The 22,781-nt window shown below is 34.4% G+C and overlaps 1 protein-coding gene across 3 annotated transcripts; it reads left to right on the top strand.

Moving 5' to 3' along the window:
- Positions 1-1,849: 1,849 nt before the first annotated feature.
- Positions 1,850-21,042, top strand: LOC106077341 (procathepsin L-like). Of its 3 annotated transcripts, none has more exons than XM_056032424.1 (9): positions 1,850-1,998; positions 13,605-13,867; positions 15,885-16,027; positions 16,171-16,320; positions 16,895-16,927; positions 17,232-17,423; positions 17,722-17,890; positions 19,044-19,149; positions 20,019-21,042. In XM_056032424.1, the coding sequence occupies exons 2-9, from the start codon at positions 13,630-13,632 to the stop codon at positions 20,116-20,118; spliced, it is 1,131 nt and encodes a 376-aa protein (XP_055888399.1). In that variant the 5' UTR covers positions 1,850-1,998; positions 13,605-13,629; the 3' UTR covers positions 20,119-21,042. The 3 variants fall into 3 exon arrangements, with proteins under 3 accessions (XP_055888399.1, XP_055888400.1, XP_055888398.1); XM_056032425.1 differs by lacking the exon at positions 1,850-1,998 and adding an exon at positions 11,837-11,939; XM_056032423.1 differs by lacking the exon at positions 1,850-1,998 and adding an exon at positions 11,871-12,026.
- Positions 21,043-22,781: the final 1,739 nt, after the last annotated feature.

Raw genomic sequence — 22,781 nt, 5'->3', positions numbered from 1 at the left:
AATTCGACCCTGGCTGCGCCAGAGAATAAATACTCATTCTTTTCTAACATAATGATAATAATCTTTATTGTCCGTAAGGAAATTTGTCTTACATTTTGTGCATTACACCAAACAAGACGTTGTGACATTAAAAAACCAAAGTGTACATTCACACCAGACTCACTCATAAGTTACATGTGAAAAGTTTATATCAGATTGTTTCTATTTAATGATTTGATTGCCAGGGGAACAAAAGAGTGTTTGTGTCTGTTTGTCTTTGCTATCGGTGTCTTGTATCTTTTTTGTGATGGTAAAATCACAAAATCCTGACCTAAAGGGTGAATTTCTTATTTTTAGAATCTTTTTAGCTTTTTTTTATGGATGTTTGTCTCAAACAGCTGACCAAATGTTTTTTTGCCAATGACTTTACCAGCAGCATTTGGGATTCTAAGGAGTTTATTTTTATTTTTAATGCTAAGATTGCCATACCAGGCAGTGATATTGAAACTTAAAATATTGCAGATGTCAGCGTGATAAAACATAGTCTAGGCCTTTTCGCTAACATTAAACGAGGACAGTTTTCTTAGTAATCGTAATCTTTGCTGCCCTTTTTATTTGCTGATATAATCAGTATTTGCAGTAAAATTTAGTTTATTGTCTAGGATTGTACCAAGGTATTTAAAGGTTTGCACTATTTCAATAGTCTTTCAAACTACAGAAACAATATCATTTTCCTTCTTTTCCCTACAAAAATCGATTATTATTTCTTTGTTGTTGTTTTTTTTTACATTTAATAATATAAAATTATCTTTACAGTTTTTGTCAATGTGTTCTATTTCTCTGAAATACTCATTTACGTCTGAGCTCTCTGAGAGCAGGGCAAGAAGAGCCGCATCATCAGCGAATTTTGTAAAGGAGCAAAAAGGACTTTCGGATTGAAAATCCTTGGTGTACACAATGGCGATGTCACAGCCCACTAGGGCGCCCCTGTGTTAACCATGCATGCATTTAATATTACATTGTTTATCCTAACCCTCTGAGGTCTCTGGGTCAAAAATTCATTAGCCCATAGAATTATATATGGTCTAATCCTCAACGCTTTCATTTTTCTCAATAAGTAAATGAAGTTGTATGGTATTAAAAGCTGATGAGAAATCAAGAAAGAACAATCTTACAGAAGTGTTAGGTTAGTCCAGATGTTTGTAGACACAATTTAAAATATTTAGGATGGCATCAATTAGAGTATGCAACTTTGAAGGACATTGTCTGCATTCTCTGGTGATGCTCAATGAGGGCAAGATTAGTTTTTCGTTAAAATAGAGCAGTGAGATTCATAACAAACGAATATTTACATTTGACTAGAGTAACACCTTTAGTAAAATTACTCAATTTAAAAAGCCTTCAGGACAGAAGACTCAAAAGTAAAGTAGCCATTATACATAAAACACTGAACCATAATCTCCAAATACAAAAACAAAATTTAATAAAATACTCAGAAAGACACAAAGATATATATGCTAGGACAAATTTGTACAAATGCTCCTTCTTCCCTGGTGCTATTAGATCATGGAATGGGTTGCCTGAGCTAGCCAGGAAAACCAGTGACTTGGCAGAATTTAAGTCATTGGTTAATATAATATGCATGACTGAATGCATGACGCGTATGACGTAATCGTCTTCTTTTTTGAAGTAACGTATGTATTAAATAAGATAAGAAATTGCTTAAAATGTGCATAATTTTTCTTGAAATTGGGATGATAGCTGGCCCATTTATAGTTTGTTGTACTCTCTATCATTTTCTTCATTTTTTTCTGGGTAGAGAGTAGTAGAGAGGACTATGAACAAACATGTTCACACAATCCCTTGCCCATTTCATCATAGTTTGGATGCACATTACATTTCGAGTTGGCAGCACTAATGCAAATCGTCACGTGACCAAGTCATATGACTAAAACAATTAGGTTAGCTAGCTTAACTATTACATTTATTACATCCAGTTCTAGAAACTGAAAGTGAAAGGTAAGTTTTAATACTTAGTCTATATAATTCTGTAATTAGATCTTAGATATCCAGGTATACAAATTTCCTCACTGTGACGTTATCTACTGAAAGGTATAAAGAACATCTATTCTAGTCTAGATTTGCGGGAGGTTTGGACTAGGAAGTAAACTATCTCATCATCTAAGTCTAAAGTCTAGTAAAGTCAAAGTAGATCTATCTTTCTATCTTTATTTCAATTCTGAAGGAACATGGTTAATAAAGTTTATAAAGTTAATTGTTATGTAAAACAACCTATCTAGATCTAGATTTGATCTATTTCTTAGAATTTCTAGAGACGTCACTAGTATTCCGAACAGTCACTAGACTAGTCACCCTACTAGCCCTGAGTAGTATGCCCTAGTCAGGCCTAGTCTAAGACTAATTACTGTATGTAGTTGTAGTACTGTAGTCTGAGTTCTGAGTCTAACCAAGACCAGATTGTCACCAGATCTAGATTTAGATCTAGCTGCATTCTCTAGACCAGTGGTCTTCAACCTTTTTTGGCCTACCGCCCCTTTTCGAATTTTTTCTTTAAAAAAATCCGCCAGCGCCCCCCTCTAAGAAAAACAGTTATAAAGAAGAGTGAGAAGACAAATTTGAACAAAATATCATCTATTTATTAATTTTTATGCTGTCAATAACACTTATCCCGCTTGGGAGACGACTACATGCCAAAGGCGATTGTTGTGAACTCCTTGGCCTATGACTGATGAGCTTTGAGGAGGACTGAGTTACAGAGGTGCCCTCCCTCCCCGTGAGCACTATAAAGATTTATTCAGGCGCCATTTCGCTCTCACTGGCATAGAGGAAAGTCCCTGGCAGCATTCTCTGGCAGCAGATAGCCTCTGAGAGAAACAATTCGAGAGCTCTTACAAAAACTGCGGGACAAACATTTGATACTCAAAGAAAAGCCAGCATTCAACGGCTTTGTCTGCATAAAATTCGGGAAAATATGTAGGTCGCAGTTGGGTTTGCGTAGTTATGTGAAACACTGGACTTAGCCGTAATCTTCGGAATTAAAGGCAAAAACACCCAATATTATCATTATGCAAAAATTATGTCAAATAATTTACAGGGATTACACACAAAAATTAATTGTAAAGACTTTCTTTCAAATCCTAAGAATAGTATCCGTTTAAATTTTTGAATATTAGGGCGTACTATTTTTAGTTTTAATTGTAAATTTAGTTTTATTTTTTAATATAAATATTATTATTGCTGAATTCACTGCAAAATGATATTAAGCTAATGGTAACCTTGTGCCTCCTGCAGTCTGACAATATTAAAAATTTCAAGCTTTAAGTTAGCCAAGGCAAGGCGAAGGTCTCCTCTATTTGCTACATCCAGTCTATTTCTTTGCTTATTCATTAACTTTGTTACACACTAAATCTAGGTTAACCATGTATGTTTACTGAAAAGCTAAAACATAATTCCAATTTTGACCACAGTTTTGGGATTTTACTGAAACATTTCAATGCAGCCACATCTCTGTTGTGCCTCCAGGGGCGTAGCGAGGAATTTCCATCGTTTGGGGGCCAAAGTGCTTGACATCTTTGGGGGCCACTGCATTTTGCGTAATATTTAATTGAATTAATTAAAAAAGCACTAATTTGCCCCCCCCCCCCCTTAAATGGGGGCCCGGGTGATTTTCAAATTTCCACCCCTCCCCCCACCCTAGCTACGCCACTGTGTGCCTCCTATGTTTACATTCTTTTTACTGAAGACATAGTCTTGTAAATCTATTTTTTTTCATGCAACTCAATTTGAACGCCAGTAACAGATGTTTAATAATTGTCATTTATATATATGTATTTTTTAATTTTAGAAGCGAATCTTAATTTTTCATAGAGCATTGTTATGTGAATTTCATATATATCGGCGTCCTTGGGCAGTAATTCATTTGTCAACAAACAAGTTATGTGAGATTGTAAAACTCTTTAAAATAGATTTAATATCTCGATAAAAGAGAAAATGATATTATCAATAAAAGTCAATCTCTTTCCTAGCAGTCGGGGGTTCGTTTCATTTATTTGTGTTAGATGTCTACCATGTAAAACAATGTTTTTTAGACTGCTTTAAGTCATCGCCAAACGTTGAATCTTCCCGTTTCTAAAAAAAAAAAAAAATTATTTAATCGCTTAAAAAAACAAGCCATAAAATTAACAAACCCCTTTCGAAATCCAGCGAACTTCAGTTTACAACAAGTGTCTAACACCTTTTTCATCATTTGTTTCACAAAACTGTTGAAAGATGCGCTTATTTTCGGCTTGGGTTTGTATTTTATTTAAAGTTTTATAATTAGATTCAAATAGAAATGAAATTGCGGGCTAAACTTTTCTTGTGTATCATAACTCACAATGTGAATAGTGAATAGATTTGTTCTTTATTCTATATTACCTATGAAGTCATTGTAGCGTCCAACCACTGATGGTTTCCTATATGTCCTCATAAGCTACATAACTAGACAATTTTGAAATAATATTTCATCTCTAACAGAAACAAAGTCTTTTTGTGTAACATATGTTTTAAAATAAATTTAGTTTTAATCAATTTTTCAACAATATCATAAGAATTTTTAAAAGTTATGCATTTTTCTGAGAAGCCATTAAAACATATCCTGCTTTGCCGTTTTTTGTTTTTATAATTGTTTTAATTGTAGATTTTTATAATTGTTCATGAATATTCTTAAATTATTTTTGGATATCGCTATATGTTTGTGAAGCCGACTTGGTTTCATAACCTCATCTGAAAATGACATCAAAGTAGAACTTACTTTTTTTCTAGTGGCAATTCACTAAATCTCAAGGAAATGTTACATAACATTATACCAGTGAGTTTTCGTAACAACATTCTATCAATTTTTTTTGTTTTTAAAAAAAGTTAAATTATTCTATTAAATGTTACCTTTAATGTTTTTTGCAATTAACATTTACATATCAATATATTAACATATGTAGATAAAATAAACTATAATCTCAAAGGTGTATTACTTACTTTGTTTATCAAATCTTAAACGTTAAAACGCGCGAGTTCCAAGGACAATAAATACACCGAAATCATAGCAAAAGAGTAAGAATTTAAAAATAGAAAATGGGATTCCCGAACTCAATTTCTAACGCTGTTTCTGTTCTTAAATTAGAAGCAAGTTAACTTTAATTTGTCTATATTTAGTTTCCCAGCTTTAATGTTGAAGAATTTTTTAATTTGTTTTGTTTCAGAGCACCTTTAGTTTCTTCTTTCCGCCTTTATGCCCAGCGCCCCCTTACCGCCCCATTTTGTGCTCAGCGCCCCCTACTGCCCCTTTGGCTCTCAGCGCCCCCAAAATCTCGAAAAAGCCCCCTAGGGGGCAATATCGCCCCCGTTGAAGACCACTGCTCTAGACTCTAGCTTGATTAATAATTTAATAAATAATGCCATGATTTTAAGTTTAAGTTAATTTAAAAAGTAAAAGTCTATACTCAACTGTACTAGATCTAAATCTAGATCTATCTATGTCTATACTAATACTGACAATACTGTCTTATCTTATCTTATATAATACAAATGATGTCTATAGTCTATAGTACTATTGTCCAAAGACTATTGTGTAGTAATATAATAATATATTCCGCTATTATAAGTATATTTATTTAAGTCTATAATAAGTTATAGACCTAGTCTATATGAGGCTAGGACCTAGTAGTAGTAGATCTCTAGTTATAGTGACTATAACATAGTCTATAGATTAAATAGACTCTAGATTCTAGATTCTAGTACTACACTAGTAGTATTAACTTTAATAATAATATAGAATATAGATCTAGTATTAACTAGATTCTAGTATAAGTTATAAGTACTATAAGTCTATTACTATAATAAGATAGTTAATCATAGTATCATTATAATCATAGTCATAGTGGATACTAGATCTGGATTAGAATCTTGATTTTTATTCTAGATCTAGACTACTACAGCGATAGATTATCAGATAGATCTACTAGATCTAGAATCTCATAACTTTAGCATTAAATAGAAAAATAAGTCTAGACTAGATCTGGTAAGAATCATCTAATTCTTGAGTTAGCAGTTAGTGAATAACATAATATAAGAGATGTAGATTATATATTGTTATGCTCTTCCACTGTGTTTAGTACTTGAAAATGTAACTAAGTCCAACTGGAGGTAACACTGAACTCAATACTGGAACAGATAACACCGACGAAAGGCCAACAATCGATAAATACAGTCGACACTGGTGTTGAAACAACAAACACTTTTAATACTTAATACAGGCACTGTCCGATGTCCTCTATTACTAGCCGTCTATCTAATTCTTCTTATTCTTATTGTAAATAAGAAAGCGTCTTGATTCTAAAGCGTTGCCTAGAGAGTTCTTGTTTTTAACTATCTGTCACGTCACTTGTCACTAAGTAAAACTTTCCCCTTATTCCCGAAACAAATAACTAAATCCTAATCATGTCATAACAATATTTATCCTACTAGAGTCTAGATATGATAGAGATCTAGATCAAGATTCTAATACTGTACAAGTTTAGTCCAATACTCTTCTGAATATATAGAAACAAAATCTTAAAGTGCTTAACTCATAATTGAGATGCTTCAGGATGGAGGCTATAGATATAAGTATAAAATAGCTTGTTACTCCATTAATTTCATGTTGAGTGGACATCAGCCTGATCATGTAGCACAGGCCAAGCTATTTACAGAGAAACGACCTTGCTAACAAACTGGAGAGAATGGATTTCCTTCCCCTTGAAATACTTAGAACAGGAAATACATCTTAACATAATAAACCCCTCACACCCACTCTATTGTCAATTGTAGACACTGTGCCCACCCTTACTAAACTGTCAATCATACCCTTGTCACCTTCACTGTTGGGGCACCACACAGGATTGGTAGACTGTCGTCCTAAATTCCTCTGTCTCTGTCCATTCTTTTAGTTTTCTCATCACTTTCTCTTTCTGCCTCTTCTTTTTTCTGGTACTGTTCCCTGGAGGAAGGTCTTTGCGAACCCTGAAAACCTTGTGATATGGCCTTAGCTTTTTAGTTTGCATTTGTGACAGTAGTTAGCATGTCACTGTGATGTCCAATCACTGTAATTCCCTCTTAGAATGTTTCAATTTAATTCGCTTCAAAGAGACCCTATTACCATAACTACCCTACATAACCAACACTTGGTATGGAAAACTAAGAACAGCACATTACCATGACACAGACTGCAAAAGACCTTACTGCTCAGCAGCAAAGAGCTGGCTAGGTAAAAAAAAAAAAAAGAAGATATTATCAAATAAAGAACAATGTTCCCCTCTCAGACCTTGAAATCTAAAGGGTGGATGATGTATTTATCAAGGTTCCTGAATGGTGATGTCAAGAGTACTAACCTCACTAACAATAACTTCTGTTTGTTATAGGTAGATCTATATTGCATGTAACTACAATGTCATTATACAGTGTTAGTTGTCCAGTGTAATGCTCAGTACAAACCAGTTTAATTAACTATGAGGATCAATATCTGTCACTATCACTAATGACTTTAACCATTGATATTATTAGATCACCCCCCCCCCCCTTTTTTTTTTTTTGTTCATCAGTCAGTTAACCATTTTATTTATTTATTTTTTTGTTATTTGTTAGTGTGAACTAAGCGACCCTATGTCTGGGATAAAATCCTGTCATCAAACCATATCTTGACTTGACCGTATCTATACCTAGACCGTATCTAGACTAGATCTAAACAACCCAGACCAATATTTAAATGTACATCTCATCTCTTATTTCTTACTTCTCTGTACTCAACTTGCCCTATTCAGTGCCTGTATACCATAAGTCATCTTCTTTTGTGTGGTAAACACGTTGTGGCTGCGATCAAATACATTCGCAGACAGTAAATTTGGTGATGTTTTGCAAAGGGGCATAGAGGCTGTCAAAAGTAACTAGAAAAACTTGAGTAGAGAAATGCTCTGCATATTGCCACAGGATAATCAGAGACAAGCTTAACTAATGGGGAAACTTCCGAAAGGTTAAAGGTCTCCATAGGAAGTTTCTGTGAATGGACGGAGTAACGGGTAGGTTTCCGTGTTATCTTTAGTGGCTCAGCTGACACATTTCAGCTCGTCAGGATTCGAACTCGAGCCTTCTTAATCGCAGGACGGTGGGGGGGGGGTAGAGTGGGCGGGGTTCGAACCAGGGACCTTCGAACGACAGTCCAGAGCGCATACCATACATCCAGACATCCATTTAATACTCTTAACTGTTACATCTCTGGCACCAAACTCTCAAAAGTGGCAGATACTGTTCATTGATCAACTCTTCAGTTTTTCAAGTCACATCTGTGACAATGCTCATCTGCTTATTTATAGGATGTATTTGTTGACCTTTACCCTCGCAGTCCATTTCGGTCAGGCCGATCTTTTTCTTAAATAATAATCTTTATCTATCCAGCAGACGTTCGCCGTCATGTGATCCGACTAGTCCTCCGTATCACGTGTCCAGTAACACGCTTTTCTCGAGGAAATTAGACCACCCACTTATTAACTGCGCATTTACGCTGAATGTGTCTTTTAGATTAGAATGTAGACTTTGTCACCTGTCGCTAATGAAAGTGTTAATGGCCTGTGATCTGATTTGTATTTTGGGATGGGGAGGTTTGTTTTGGTTTGATATTGTATTGTTGTTCTTGTTGATTTATAGACAGCTGCAGTCATTGGTTGAAAAAAAAATAACAAAGGGCGTACTTGTTTTGAAACAGCTCATCACATGTGTTGTGCATGGTTGGAATGACATGCGCACACCACATCTACTCCTTGATTTCAAATTACACACTTTCTAAGTCGCTCCACTTTCTAAGTAGCTCTACATTTGGTATTGTACCAGCAATGGGATGACAAACACGTAGATCTAGATAGACATCGTGTAAAATGACAACTTGTCCTCATAAAGTGAACCGTGTCGTGGCAGCACAGGCCTTTTATCTCTAGTTGAAAGCGCTGTCTTTTCTCTATTTTTATTTCTACGTAAGGATAAAGCTTTCACCTTTTTTTTTTTTTTTTTATCTCATCCCTCCATTACTAGGACGTTAAATCCGTTTACTAATAAGTCCGCTGGTTCTCAAGTTAGTTCGCACTTGTCTGTTGCTGCATTAATTTTGTATCCTGGCTGGAGACATCGTTCGGGTAGACAGGATGATTGTGGTGTTTAATCTGGCATGGGCTTACGTTAAGGCGTGGTCAGTGGGTCCTAGTTTGAGAAACGCTGCCTTAGCCTTGGGGGTGACACATTTGAACTGCTTTCACTAATTGCAGTCATAAAACCGAGAGAAATCATTATTTCCATTCTAGGCTATTAATCCTAAGAAGTTTGCACAGCCTTAACTTTAAGGCGGTAACTTTAATATTTATGAACTTTGTTAGTATATAAGTATAATGTACAGATTTTTTTTTTCACAAATCGTTTTATTTGAGACTGATACAACACTTAGCATACGATGTTAGGCTGAGCCAGACTGATACAACACGTAGCAGACGATGTTAGGCTGAGCCAGACTGATACAACACGTAGCAGACGATGTTAGGCTGAGCCAGACTGATACAACACTTAGCAGACGATGTTAGGCTGAGCCAGACTGATACAACACTTAGCAGACGATGTTAGGCTGAGCCAGACTGATACAACACGTAGCAGACGATATTAGGCTGAGCCAGACTGATACAACACGTAGCAGACGATATTAGGCTGAGCCAGACTGATACGGGCACATTGACAAACTATTTGATAATTCCGACAGCGACATTTAGTTGCAGGCTTCATAGTGACGTGCTTAGGTTATCTTGTTCATTTGATAGAACTGAGAGACATGACAAGATTTTCATGTATGATTCCGGGTCAACTACATCTTAGAGGCCTAGATCCATGTTGCTAAGTTGTCTTCTCATCGCTTTCTCTGTCCGACACTTTTTTTTTCTTTTTCCTGGTACTGTACCCTGAAGGAGGATCTTTGTGAGCCCTAAGGACGTTGTGATAGGGCCATAAAGTTTTTGTTGGCGTTATTTTTTTATTTTTTTTACAGTAGTTTATTTATAATTTTCTGAGCGCACTGACAATGAAGGCCTAGCTAGTTGCTGACTCAAAAGTAAAGTAGCGATTATACATAAAACACTGAACCATAATCTTCAAATACAAAAACAAAATTTAATAAAATACTCTGAAAGACACAAAGATAAAGGCACATTCCTCGTCCCATATGCTAGGACAAATTTGTACAAATACTCCTTCTTCCCTAGTGCTATTAGCATGGAATGGGATACCTGAGCTAGCCAGGAAAACCAGTGACTTGGCAGAATTTAAGTCATTGGTTAATATGCATGACTAAATGCATGACGCGTAGGACGTAATCATCTTCTTTTTTGAAGTAACGTCTGTATTATATAAGATAAGATAATGAAGGCCTAGCTAGCTGCTGACAATGAAGGCCTAGCTAGTTGCTGACTCAAAAGTAAAGTAGCAATTATACATAAAACACTGAACCATAATCTTCAAATACAAAAACAAAATTTAATAAAATACTCTGAAAGACACAAAGATAAAGGCACATTCCTCGTCCCATATGCTAGGACAAATTTGTACAAATACTCCTTCTTCCCTAGTGCTATTAGCATGGAATGGGATACCTGAGCTAGCCAGGAAAACCAGTGACTTGGCAGAATTTAAGTCATTGGTTAATATGCATGACTAAATGCATGACGCGTAGGACGTAATCATCTTCTTTTTTGAAGTAACGTCTGTATTATATAAGATAAGATAATGAAGGCCTAGCTAGCTGCTGACAATGAAGACCTAGCTAGTTGCTGACAATGAAGACCTAGCTAGCTGCTGACATTGAAGGTCTAGCTAGCTGCTGACATGGAAGGCCTAGCTAGTAAGTTGCTAGAATGTTCTATTCGTATCAACTTGTGTCTATGTAACACACAAGCTATCACTTCTGTCCTTTCTGCAAACACTTTTTTTTTTCTGTCAAGGGAGATTACTCATACTAGCTCTTTACTGTAAGAAACGGGGTTCGCCGCGGGGTCTCTTTACCTAATGATCCATGAAAGTATTTGTATACCTCTGTGACCAGTTATTTAAGTAGGAAATGTGTATATCTAACCATCTTGATTTTTCCTTTGAAAATTTGTCTAGTGTATGTGGTGAATATAAATCCAGCTGGCCACTAACATTCAAATCCGGAAACATTGACAGCCTATGCGATTTATCTTAGTTTCACCTACGGGACATTGAAGTCACAGTTACTGTCGCCGCATCCCATACACAAACAACAGGCACACACACACTCCAAACTGCGCACCCTCCCCTGCTCTACCCATTCCTTTGTTTGTCTTTGCTCGGTCTGGACTTAACCCACCAGATACTTTAAAGCTTGTAGAAATAAAAAACAAAACAAACACATAGGTGCCCAAGTTGCTTGCTTTGTCCATTGTAAATATAGAATCAAAGCTTCTAAGGCCTGCTGCTATAATAACTGGTAGATCAATGAGTAACCTATCTTTTTTTTTTATATCGCTAAATAAATCATTTATTTAAAAAAAAAGTAGATTTAGATAGGTCTATATGGAAAGGTATTTGTTTTTAGATGTACTTGTGATCCTTAAAAAAAAAGACCGACGTGTTTCCCAAATTTTTCGCAATCGGTAGCCCTCTTTCAGACAGTCCTGTGGTTTAATAGTGACTTGTAAAAAAGGCAATGTCACACACCCTAGCTGTGTTGAGAATCGCTGCCCCAGTTAGACTCTCTTCTTGTTTTTTTTTTAAATAGGGCACTGTCTTGTGCACGTGACAATGATGTCACAGGTCATGTGATATGCCACCATGTGACTCTTTTATTATCCTGTGCTACCGAAGCTAATAAACATTTGGAAAAGGTTTGTCCAGCGATTAGATCTAGCAGCATTCTAGCTAGATATAGATTCTTTATAGATCTAGATCTATATATTATTTAGTCATCTAAGGTTAGTCGATCAATAGTACATAGATCTACCTTTTTTTTTTCTCGATTACTAGATTAGATCTAGATCTAATTTATTAATAATTAATATTATCAGTTATGATTATTCTTATTGAATTGTCTTTAGTTTTACTTTTAGTCTAGTTAGTTAAGTTAGTCTAGATCTAGTCTAGTGACTAGTCTATGACCTATGACTAATCACTAATATGACTATGCCTGGAGTTGAGTATGGTAATGGTATTGATAATCATAATCTCATAAGACATAATGGCTACTATACTAATAATAATGGCAATGAATGGTCTAGATCTAGACTATACCGTGATTGGCTGTGAAATGATTTATAACATTTTAGTCATAGACTCATAATTAATAGATTATAAGAAAGTGGCTCCAGACCAGAGTGGATAAAGTCTAGTTCAGATCTAGATTAGTAGATATAGTATAGACATAGAGACTATGACTATATACTTTACTATATACTAATTATGTAATATAGATCTAGTCATCTAGTAGACTTAGTATAAGTAGAGTAGAATAAGAATAGTCTAATATACTCTAATTCTAGATCTAGTCTAGATCGACTAGTCCTAGATTTTTTAAAACAATTGATCTAGATGTAGTTCTAGATATCTAATCAGTATCAGTCTAATCATAACTCTAATCTAGTAGACAGGTATTCAAGTTAGTCAAGCTAGTAGGCCTATATACTTGTATAGTAATAGTCAGTGCTTTTTTTTTTTTTTTTTTTTGTAAAATAAAAAATAGGTGTCGGTACTCAGTGATGGATTGCCTAACTTTTTAACTACTAATAAATTAATAATAAACGGTAAAATACAAGAAAAGTAATAATTTTTTCCCCACATTCAAAATAGCCTTAAATAGGTGTCAGTAGGCAAAAAGCACTGGTAATAGTAATCTAGTAGTTACACATTTGTATGCCTCTTTTTATACTACTGTATACTAGACCTATAGTATAGATTAGATCTATTTAGATATTTTTAATGTTTCATCTTATTTATATTTATATTAGTTTCAGATCTAGATTTATAAATTCTATAGTAGTAGACTATAGTCACACTATAGACTATAGTATTTATATAAAGCTACCTCTTAAGATGAATAGAAGATCTAATCAGATTAAAGATTAACCTATTCTAGTCTTAAGATACCAATCTAGATTAGTAGATTTAGACATCACAGAAGGAAATGCACCAAGATACCTGTGTAGTCGCTGAATGAACTCTTTATGTTGTCTGTTGTGATTATGTGTATTTTTCTGTTGTGTTGTCTTTATATGAGAAACGAGTCCTTGTAATCACAACAAATTTCCGTAAGGATCAATAAAGCAGTCTTAGTCTTAAATGAGTTCATTTTTTTTTTCTAATTTGAGTTTGGTGTTAATGCATTCACTTTGGTAAAACATAATTTTGTCACCTTTTTATTGCTTTCTTGCTATAGTCTGGGAAGACTAACTTTTTATGACCTACTAAAACTGCCATAAACTGAAAAAAAAAAAAATTGTCTTTATTATGACTTTAAATTCTTAACGTAAAATTTTTCTTTCTTTTTTTCCCTCTAGCTTTTGTAAACAGTGACCAGCAACAATGCTCAGGGTAGCCATCTTGGTGCTCTCAGTCAGCTATGTCTTGGCTGGACCTGCGTACATGAAATATTTTAAGATTGAGCCTGCAATCAACACAGCTGAGGAGAAGCATAAGGCTCCAAAGTTTCCTGATGTTGAGGCACATCAAGGTCACATGAACTCTGCGGCCGCTGGTTCTGTTTACAAACTCTCTTATGCAGATTACAAAGAGACATGGGAAAATTTTAAAGCCAACCACGGTGAGTTTCTTTGCTGTACATTCTAGTTTCAAAGGTACCATGGGAGACTAAAAAAATATGTTTAGTACGAGAATTTACGTCACCTATAGATTTGATTAGTTTTAAGTAATTAAATTTCACCATCTATGGCTTAGACAATCATAAACTAATGATGAACTATTGAGCTAATTAATTGAATGTATCAATGAATAAGGAGGCAGCATAGCGAGGGGTTACAGGAATATCCTGGTGAAGACTGTGATTTTTAATTTCAGGATCTTTAGGGCCCCTCTGAGTCCACCCAGCTCTAGTAAGGGAAAAGTAAAGGTGGTTGTTTGTGTTGACACCCTTGTTAACCATGGGCCACAGAAACAGATGACCTTTACATCCATAGGTCGTAAGGCCTGAAATGGGAACTAAGCGTTTTTTTATCACTGAATATCTCTAAATGTTTCGGTGAATGGGGATAATTTAAGCTTGCTAAACATACTCCAGGGGTGCCACTTTTCCGGAATAACCCGGAAATCCGGGTTTTGAGGGGCTCGATTTTTTCCCCCTCCAGGTTTGCCTTCTACAATTTTGTAAAAATCCAGGGTTTTAGTTGATTTAGATTTTTTCGAAATTTCTGGTCATTTTTCCCCGTTAATTTTAGTTTGTTAGTTCCGATCGCACGAGCTGCCATTTTTAAACAAAATCGACCAGTCTCATATCTCACGATTCGAGAAACTTCACTTTACATCCTCACTAAGCTTTATTTACCAGTACAATATTTTTTTTTTTAAGTGACAAAAAAGTGTAAACATTCTAGATCTATAGAGAATTTCTAGATCTACAGAACGAGCCTCGAATCGGCTCGATTTAGAGTCTAGATATATTTCTATGATCAATCTAGATCTGATCTAGACTGTAAAGTCTTGTATTTAGTATAGATATAGTCTAGATCTACTTGCGTACCTAGTGGCTAGTCCTAGATCTAGAAATAGAAAGAAAAAAAATTCACGAGTGAGAAATTAAATATAGATTTTTTTCTTTCCGTGTTTTATATTTTAATATTTGTATTGGTTCCATATAGACATAGAGCCTTAGCCTATGTCTAGAGTATTATAGAAGTAGGAACTAGATTTAGGATATTTACATCGGTTTTAGATCAGAACTAGAATCAATGATTGAAGAATTAAATAAGTTTGCGTTCGCCTGAAGACTTAGAGGCTAGAAAAAAATAGATCAATTGGTCAATAGATTTATACAAATAAATTATAATTATGTATAAGCAGTCCAGCACATTCTAGCCATCTAGGTCTACATTTAAATATTAGAAACTAAATCTTAATGTTCATTTTGGAGTAGATCAGGACTAAATCTCAAAATCAATTTTATCTTGTTGCAATAGATTTACAGGTCCATGCATGTACATTGATGGAATCAGTTTTATCAATGTTGATTAAAGTAGGCTGCTTCAAATGAATAATGAGGGAAACATCATTTAAAATAACTGTGTGTTTGGGGGGAGGGGGGGGGGGTTACAAACATTGTTAATATAAAATTGTACTAAATCCTCTTAACTTGTATTACAAGCTTTATCAATAAATACACACAAACTCTATTTATTATAATGATAGGCTTACTAATTACATATTTAAAACATGGGGGGCATATTATGATATAGATCTAGGTAGTAATTTAATATTGTTCTTCTTTCGTAAAATTTTGGTGCTTAAATTGTATATGCGGTACGTTTCAGGGTTGGTAAAGTTTGGGGTTTATGATTTCAGGGTTTGTAAAATTTGGAAATTCAGGTTTCAGGGTTTACTTGGTCTCATGGGTGGCACCCCTGACATACTCCAGCATCCAAATTATTACTAGGACTTTATGCAGACTATTGAAGCATACACATTGACGTATTTGAGAAGCTTTAGAGTGATTTAGTTTATTTATGTTTAAAAAATGTTTTTAAGAAGTTTGCATTTTAAAAAAAAGTAAAATGTCTGTTAAGTGTAAAATATTCCATCATTTATTGGGATTTTTATTTTGTATCCAGATAAAAAGTACGAGACTGAAGAAGAGGAACGTAAGAGGTATGCCATCTTCATGGAAAATGTCAACTTTATTGAATATCACAACTGGAAGTACCACAATGGTCATTCTTCTTACTATTTGGATCTCAACCATTTTAGTGATCTAGTGAGTTTTTTTGTAGTCATCAGTCATTTCGTTTTCTTGGTTACTATTAAACTTTTTTTTTTTTCAGATATGAGGTTAAAAATAATTACTTGATGTGTGTAAGTGGAAATGCTATTAATCTCTATTTTTTTTATTCTATTCAGACCAATACTGAATACCGCATGCTCCATGGTTTTATGTCTAACCGCACGAGACCCAATCGCGACTGCAACGAGTATCACCCAGCCACAAAGACAGTAGCAGATGCTGAGGACTGGAGAGCCAAAGGTCTAGTAACTCCAGTGAAAAATCAGGTGAGCTCTCTTCTAATTTTTAAATAAAATTTCCAAATAAACATTATTTAGGCATAGGCAAACTAGGTAGCAGTCTAAGGCCTCCATTTGATGGGGGCCTTGCATAAGACTAACAAAGAAAATTAGAGAAAAATTGTGAAATATAGATCAAATCTCAAAATAACATTTCTATGGCTCTATGTCTACTAGTCTAGCTCTAAGTCTCAACTATTATTCAAGGTTAATCACAAATGTTTAACTCTACTTATAAGTCCGGCCTTGCAAATATTGTGCAGAAATTATATGCACCTAATTTGAAAAAGGGAATTTAGAAAAAGAAAATGTAAAAAATTTATTTGATTTACCAAAATTAAAGCTTTGTATTATATGTTTATAGAGTGTTTAAATTTAAGGTTTAAAATATTGGTATACATGATTTTTTTTTTCCCTTGCTGTTCTAATTTTAAATTTTGAGAAATCTTTACAAAATATATGTACATTGAACAAGTTAAAATAGTACCGTGGTATTGATAATTAGTTTAGCTTTTTTAGTTGTACCTTTTTTAAAAATAAAAATATTGTTTTCCAATTTCAGAAACAATGTGGATCCTGTTGGTCATTTAGTACAGTAAGTTCTCTTTTATTGTGATTGAACAAAGTATTTCATTGACTTGATGAAGCCTACTTGTAGCCCTACACATCTTGGTATACCTAATAATAATAAAATTTGCCAATATTTTTTAAGATAAAAAATTATTTGATCAAACTGATACGTACAAATTAAAGAAAACAACATATTGTTGTTTCTAAGATGACCAATTTTATAAAAAGCAAAGTTTAAAAAAAAAATGAGTTTTAACATGGGCATAGATTTTTATGTATCTTCGAAACATGTTCACCCAAATAGTTTTTTTTTTTTTCTTGTCTTTTAGACTGGATCAGTTGAAGGGCAGTGGTACAAAAAGACAGGAGAACTCGTGCCCTTGTCTGAACAACAGCTTGTGGACTGCTCCAGCTCCTATGGTGACCAGGGATGCAATGGTGGACTTATGGACTATGCTTTCGAATACATAATAGATGCTGGTGGTCTTGAGGCTGAATCGACATATCCCTATGAAGCACAGGTTTGTGGCTTTTCAAATTGTCTGATGTGCAGGGCTCCATGTCTGATGTTTAATCACTTTTTATATTTTATTTTTTTTAAATAAGACATCTTTAAACTTAAACTTTTAACTTTGCTCATAATAAATTCAAAGATTTGTCAGCCTTTGTATGTATTTAGTTGGACCTGTTTAAAATTTTTGGAGATGACAGCAATTCTCTCTGAGGTTTATTGGCAGAAATTTATTCAATGGTTTTATTAGTTCATTTGTAACGACTTGTATTTTCAGTTTATTTGTATGAATTGCTTTTAAATTTCAGGATGACACATGCAGATTTGATAAGTCAAAGGTCGTGGCCAAAATTAGTGGATGTGCTGATGTAGTGCCACAGGAAAGTGAAGAAGCTCTTAAGATTGCTGTAGGTAACATTGGTCCTGTGTCAGTTGCTATAGATGCCAGCAGCGACGCCTTCCAGTCTTATAAAGGGGGTATGTTGACTTGTGCTTTTTCTATTTTTAACCAAGGTATCAGCTGTTGTAATTTTTATCTTAGTGTGACAATCTACTGTTTGAGTGCCAGATTACGTCTTTGTGTTATGAGATTGTGTTGATCAGACAACGCCTTTTTGATGTTCTGGTTGTGTACAGTTCTCTCTATTCAAACAATTACTAAATACTCAAATAATATTGTGATGCTGAAGATTTTGTAAATTATAAATTCAAAACTGAGATCTTCCCAAGTGCAAAGTTTTTATCCTGGAAATAAGAATCACTTTAATAATATAGACAATGTACAATACAATTTACTTCTGTCGTTCAAGCTCTCAAACTATTGATTAATCCCCTTTAAATAATTTTTACCATCTCCGTCCTCCCGCCTTTTTTTGGAACCAACCAATCTTCTTTTGGGTGGGTTGAATCTCTCAACCGCTCCTTTTATTGTCTGGAATGAACACATGCCACCATGACCCTGTGATGCAAATATTCAAACAATAAAACAATTTAATAATTTATTCAAAATGGTCATTCTGTGACACTAAGATAGCTTCTGTTTCTTGTTGACTTTCTCTTTCTTTTTGCTTCATCTTCATTTGCTTCAAAGTCTGTTGACATGCTAATCAAGTTTCCTCAACTGTTCTTTCTACCATTCTGTCTCATCCAGCGTGAGGACTGTCCGTTCCTTGATGTAGTCTCTGTATGTTATATTTCTCTCTGGTTCTATTCCTTGCAGGAAGGTCTTAGTCAATCTTGAGCCTAATAAGAAGAAAGGGCCTCGCCACCTTTTGTTTTTTTTAACTACTGCATGGCAGGTATCATAAATCGCTATCAATTCTGTCTCTGAGCTCCATGTTTTTTTATGCAGTTTCTCTTGTCTCCTGTCTATTAACTGCCAAAAGCATATTATCTACATGACTGCACCTTTTCTTTCCAAATCTATTCTACAAGTTGAGACTAGTAAGCGTATAGTTTTTGTTAGTCCAAATGATCTTAAACTTTGTGTGGTCTAGCGAGAAATTCAGGCCTAAATTCTTCATCTAGGGCAAAACTGTTTATTGCATAGTACCAGTACCAATTTTCTTATTAGTATCTTTAATGTTTATTTTTGCTCAGTTGCTAATACAGTATCTTTTTGATGCTGCAGGTATATATGACAATGTAGACTGCAGTCAGACACAGCTAGACCATGGTGTTTTAGTTGTAGGCTACGGTAGCCAAAATGGACAGGATTATTGGATTGTTAAAAACAGGTAAGATTTAAGTGTATCTAAAAAGATATTTTAAAAATTTTGAGATCTTCTCAACTTTCAGATCATATTTATTCTAAGGAGTTAGATTTGTTAGTATATGGGGAAATCATTATCCTTTTATGTACTCGATGTGCATTAGTTAGCTATAGTCAACATTGTTTCTGTTATTAATTCTTGCTTAATGGCCTTGCCTTCTATTTAGTGGTGTCCCTTTTTTTAATGTTTAATGTAAAAATTTCAAATAGGCATGACAAAAAATATTTTAAAAAATGAACTTTAAATCTCTGGCATTTTTTTCTTTTTTACTTTAACATGAATATTGAAGGAGCAACATTTATGGCTCTTTTATACCTTCACCCTTTCTCTTGTTCATGTGCTGATCTCAATGAGGAAATGTTGCCATCAACTCAGTCATAGTCACTCTTGTTTGTTCTTGTGACATGTCCATAGCATTATTGCCTTTATTTTAGCAATGGGGAGCCAGATTATCATAGGTTCGAGTTGTTGATAATTTTTTTGACCTGCCTCTTGATGTTCTTTGTTGAATGTTTTTTATGGAATCGTTTTTGCATCCTATCGTCACTGATGTGGGCATTTTTCTGCCTGTAATATTTAAAAAAAAAACATACCTTATACTCTAGTTAAGAATATACCTGTTAGCACTTCTTGCTTGACCCCATCGTCTGACACTTGAAAAGTGTAACATCTGTTAATGTTGTTGGTCAAGATCTTTGTTGTATTTCAGCAATGATCTCTAATTGACAATATCATATACCCATTTGGATTTGTGAAGTACATTTTATTTTTACATCATAGTAACTTGTGCTCGTCATTTTGTAAACAAATATGTTTTTCTGCTTTTTGTTTAGCTGGAGTACGTCATGGGGAAACAATGGATATATATACATGGCCCGTAACAAGAACAACCAATGTGGCATTGCAACAGCTGCCAGCTTCCCAATTGTTTGATACTGCCATTGGATAATTGAAATTTATGATATTGCCGTGAAATTCACTTTTGTTATTTTTTTCACTGACAAGTATTTTTGAAAGATCTTAATGTTATTCTTAACAATGTCTTTTTTTTTTTTTTAATTTATTTAGAAAGTAGTGAAGATTGTTTTGGTAGATTATTTTTTAAAACTATTATTTTTTTGTTTAGATTTTTTTTTCAACAAATGTATTTTAAAATCGCTGTGTATTAATAAAAAAACAAAAAAAAATTAAAATGATACCATGATGTTTAAAAATACATTTTTATACTTAAGTAAATTAAATCAAAATATCACCTTCAATAACATTATATCAAGAACTAGGCTTTAGCTATCCATTAGATTTTGTTTACATCATATCTGTCATAGATTTGAAAATATGTACATCAATGACTGTTTGATTCAAAATTCATGAAAAATTGCATTGGCTTCTAAGGATTTAACTAAACTACATAGTTTCAGTGTCTTGTAGTTCAGCTTCAGGGTATAACTGGTAATAGAGGAGAATGCTAGTGCCTTAGATAGTATCACATTCCATATTTTGAAATGAAATCTCTTCGAGTTTTTTTTTGTTTTTATATACATGAACACAAATTTTTTGTTTGTTTTTAATTTCCTATTTCAAGAGCAGATCTGAAGGTTTTTGTTTTTTTCTCAATCCTGGTATCCAAAACAACACAATGTTTTATTTGTTTAAATTTTTAACATGTTTGATTTGTAATTTAATATCAAATGTGTGTGTGTATTTTTTTTTTTTTTACCTGGTTCCAATGTATGTTTTGGCTATTTGCTGTGTTTGGTGAGTGCGCAGGGTTGGTTGCTTGTTTATCTGATGTATTTAGTTGTATGTTTGTCTTCTATAAATACATGAAATTGTAAATAAACTTCAACTGTATGTGTACTACTATCTGTTGATTATATTTATTTAGTTTTAGTTGTATACTTCAAACACATCTTACGTCTATTCTTCCCTTTTAAGTCTTTTTAAGTTTTTTTTTAATTATTTAGAACAGAGGTTCTCAAACGTTTCTGATTCTGGGACCCCTTTAATATAGTCAAAACTTGCACACAAATCCATAAGGCAAAAAGCTACGTAAATGCTTAGTATATAAATTAAAAATGTAAAAAAAACAACATTTTATTGAGTGTTTATAAATAACAACCACTAATCTCCACAAGCACAATTTTCTATTTGGTTTCTTTTATTTGTCGAGATTCAGTAGGAAATTGGAATCTTATTTTTGCAACTAGAATTTGTGATATTTAAACATTCCTTCTTTGTGCATGTTTAAAACAAAAACATGCTTCTTTATTAGTATGGATTTATGCGTTTGGGATATGAGTTTTTTCCCAGCATCAAAGGTTTCAATACCCAGTCAGAATATGCAAGTGAAGAATGTCTTCAAATCTTTGGTTTACGTAGTCATAAAATAGTTATATGAAACAGTAGTGAATGGCGAGTTGATTTTATTAAAATTATCCAATCATGTAAACTGGCTTTTAATGAAGAAATTATTTTGATTGTATACAATTTTCACGAATGTAAAACAAGGCCTACAGTGTATTTGATGAAATCATAAGCTGGAAAGATGCTTTACTGTCAGAATTCTATGACAAAGGGAATTTTCGTACAAGTTCATCATTCGAGCAAATATTCGTGTGGAATTTCCAGACATTTTCTTTACCTTGTATTTTGGTGAGAAGAATTACCTCTCGGTGAATTATCGTACTTCTTGTTGAATCAAGGAAGAGTCCTTATGTCCGCATTTAAAAAGTTACCTTTTCAGGCTTTCTATAGGGCTGAGAAATGCTAATGTTTCTTTGGCTAACGGTTAACGAGCAGAGTGTCATGTCATATGGTCAGCACAATGACCTGAAAAAGCAGAGCAGGAAGTACTTTATAGTCCCGTAGTGCTCTGGCAAGAAACTTGGCCGTTCGGCTTAATGCCTCATAGATACCATACAAGTCGAGTGACTTCTCAGACACGTCCCCCCTTAGCTCTCGGAGCTGGGGACACTCGTACAAGACGTGCGACACTGTTTCGAAGCTCTCTCCACAGTGACGGCATCGGGAGTCAAAGTTCGGACGGAACCGGGCAAAATATGCCCCAATAGGACAGTGTTCCGTCCTGCACTGCGCAATAATTGTCTGCTCTGACCTAGCACAATGACCAACTGCCTTTACTTTCTCAAACTAAAGTCATGTACCCATTAGAGTTAGGTGGACTCGGAGCGCCCTACAAATCCCGAAATTCAAAATCCCAGTCTTCACCGAGATTCAAACCCAGGACCCTACGTTCGGAAGCCAAGAGCTTAATGACTCAGCCACCGCAATCCTTTATATCCTATATACCTAAATAATAAAGCCACCACAAATAGAAGATCTGGAATACCCATATGGCACAATGGAGAAAAAACAAGAAAAACTCCATTGCAACTGGATAGCTTTTTGACAGTCACAGAGCAGAAAGGGAAGCACTAGATCTAGCAGCTACCACGCTAGCAAATCATCCAAGTATCCCATCACAGAATGTCTTTCTAGCCGATGCGAAAACAATCCTCCAAAGCTAGGAAAACTCTGACTCCTCCTAGATAAAACGACCCAGGACAACACTTATAAATCTCAGCAACAACAAAAAA

Source organism: Biomphalaria glabrata, chromosome 6 (assembly GCF_947242115.1).
Source record: "Biomphalaria glabrata chromosome 6, xgBioGlab47.1, whole genome shotgun sequence".
Taxonomy (NCBI): domain Eukaryota; kingdom Metazoa; phylum Mollusca; class Gastropoda; family Planorbidae; genus Biomphalaria; species Biomphalaria glabrata.
Note: the sequence above shows the minus strand (reverse complement) of the source record. Positions and strands in the feature narration are given on the sequence as shown.

What these genes read in the sequence shown, in the direction of transcription:
- LOC106077341 (XM_056032424.1), top strand. Translation starts at nt 13,630, where the DNA reads ATGCTCAGGGTAGCCATCTTGGTGCTCTCAGTCAGCTATGTCTTGGCT. An exon ending in TAACTCCAGTGAAAAATCAG is followed by an intron (nt 16,321 to 16,894) that starts GTGAGCTCTCTT and finishes TTCCAATTTCAG; the next exon opens with AAACAATGTGGATCCTGTTG. An exon ending in CATATCCCTATGAAGCACAG is followed by an intron (nt 17,424 to 17,721) that starts GTTTGTGGCTTT and finishes TTTAAATTTCAG; the next exon opens with GATGACACATGCAGATTTGA.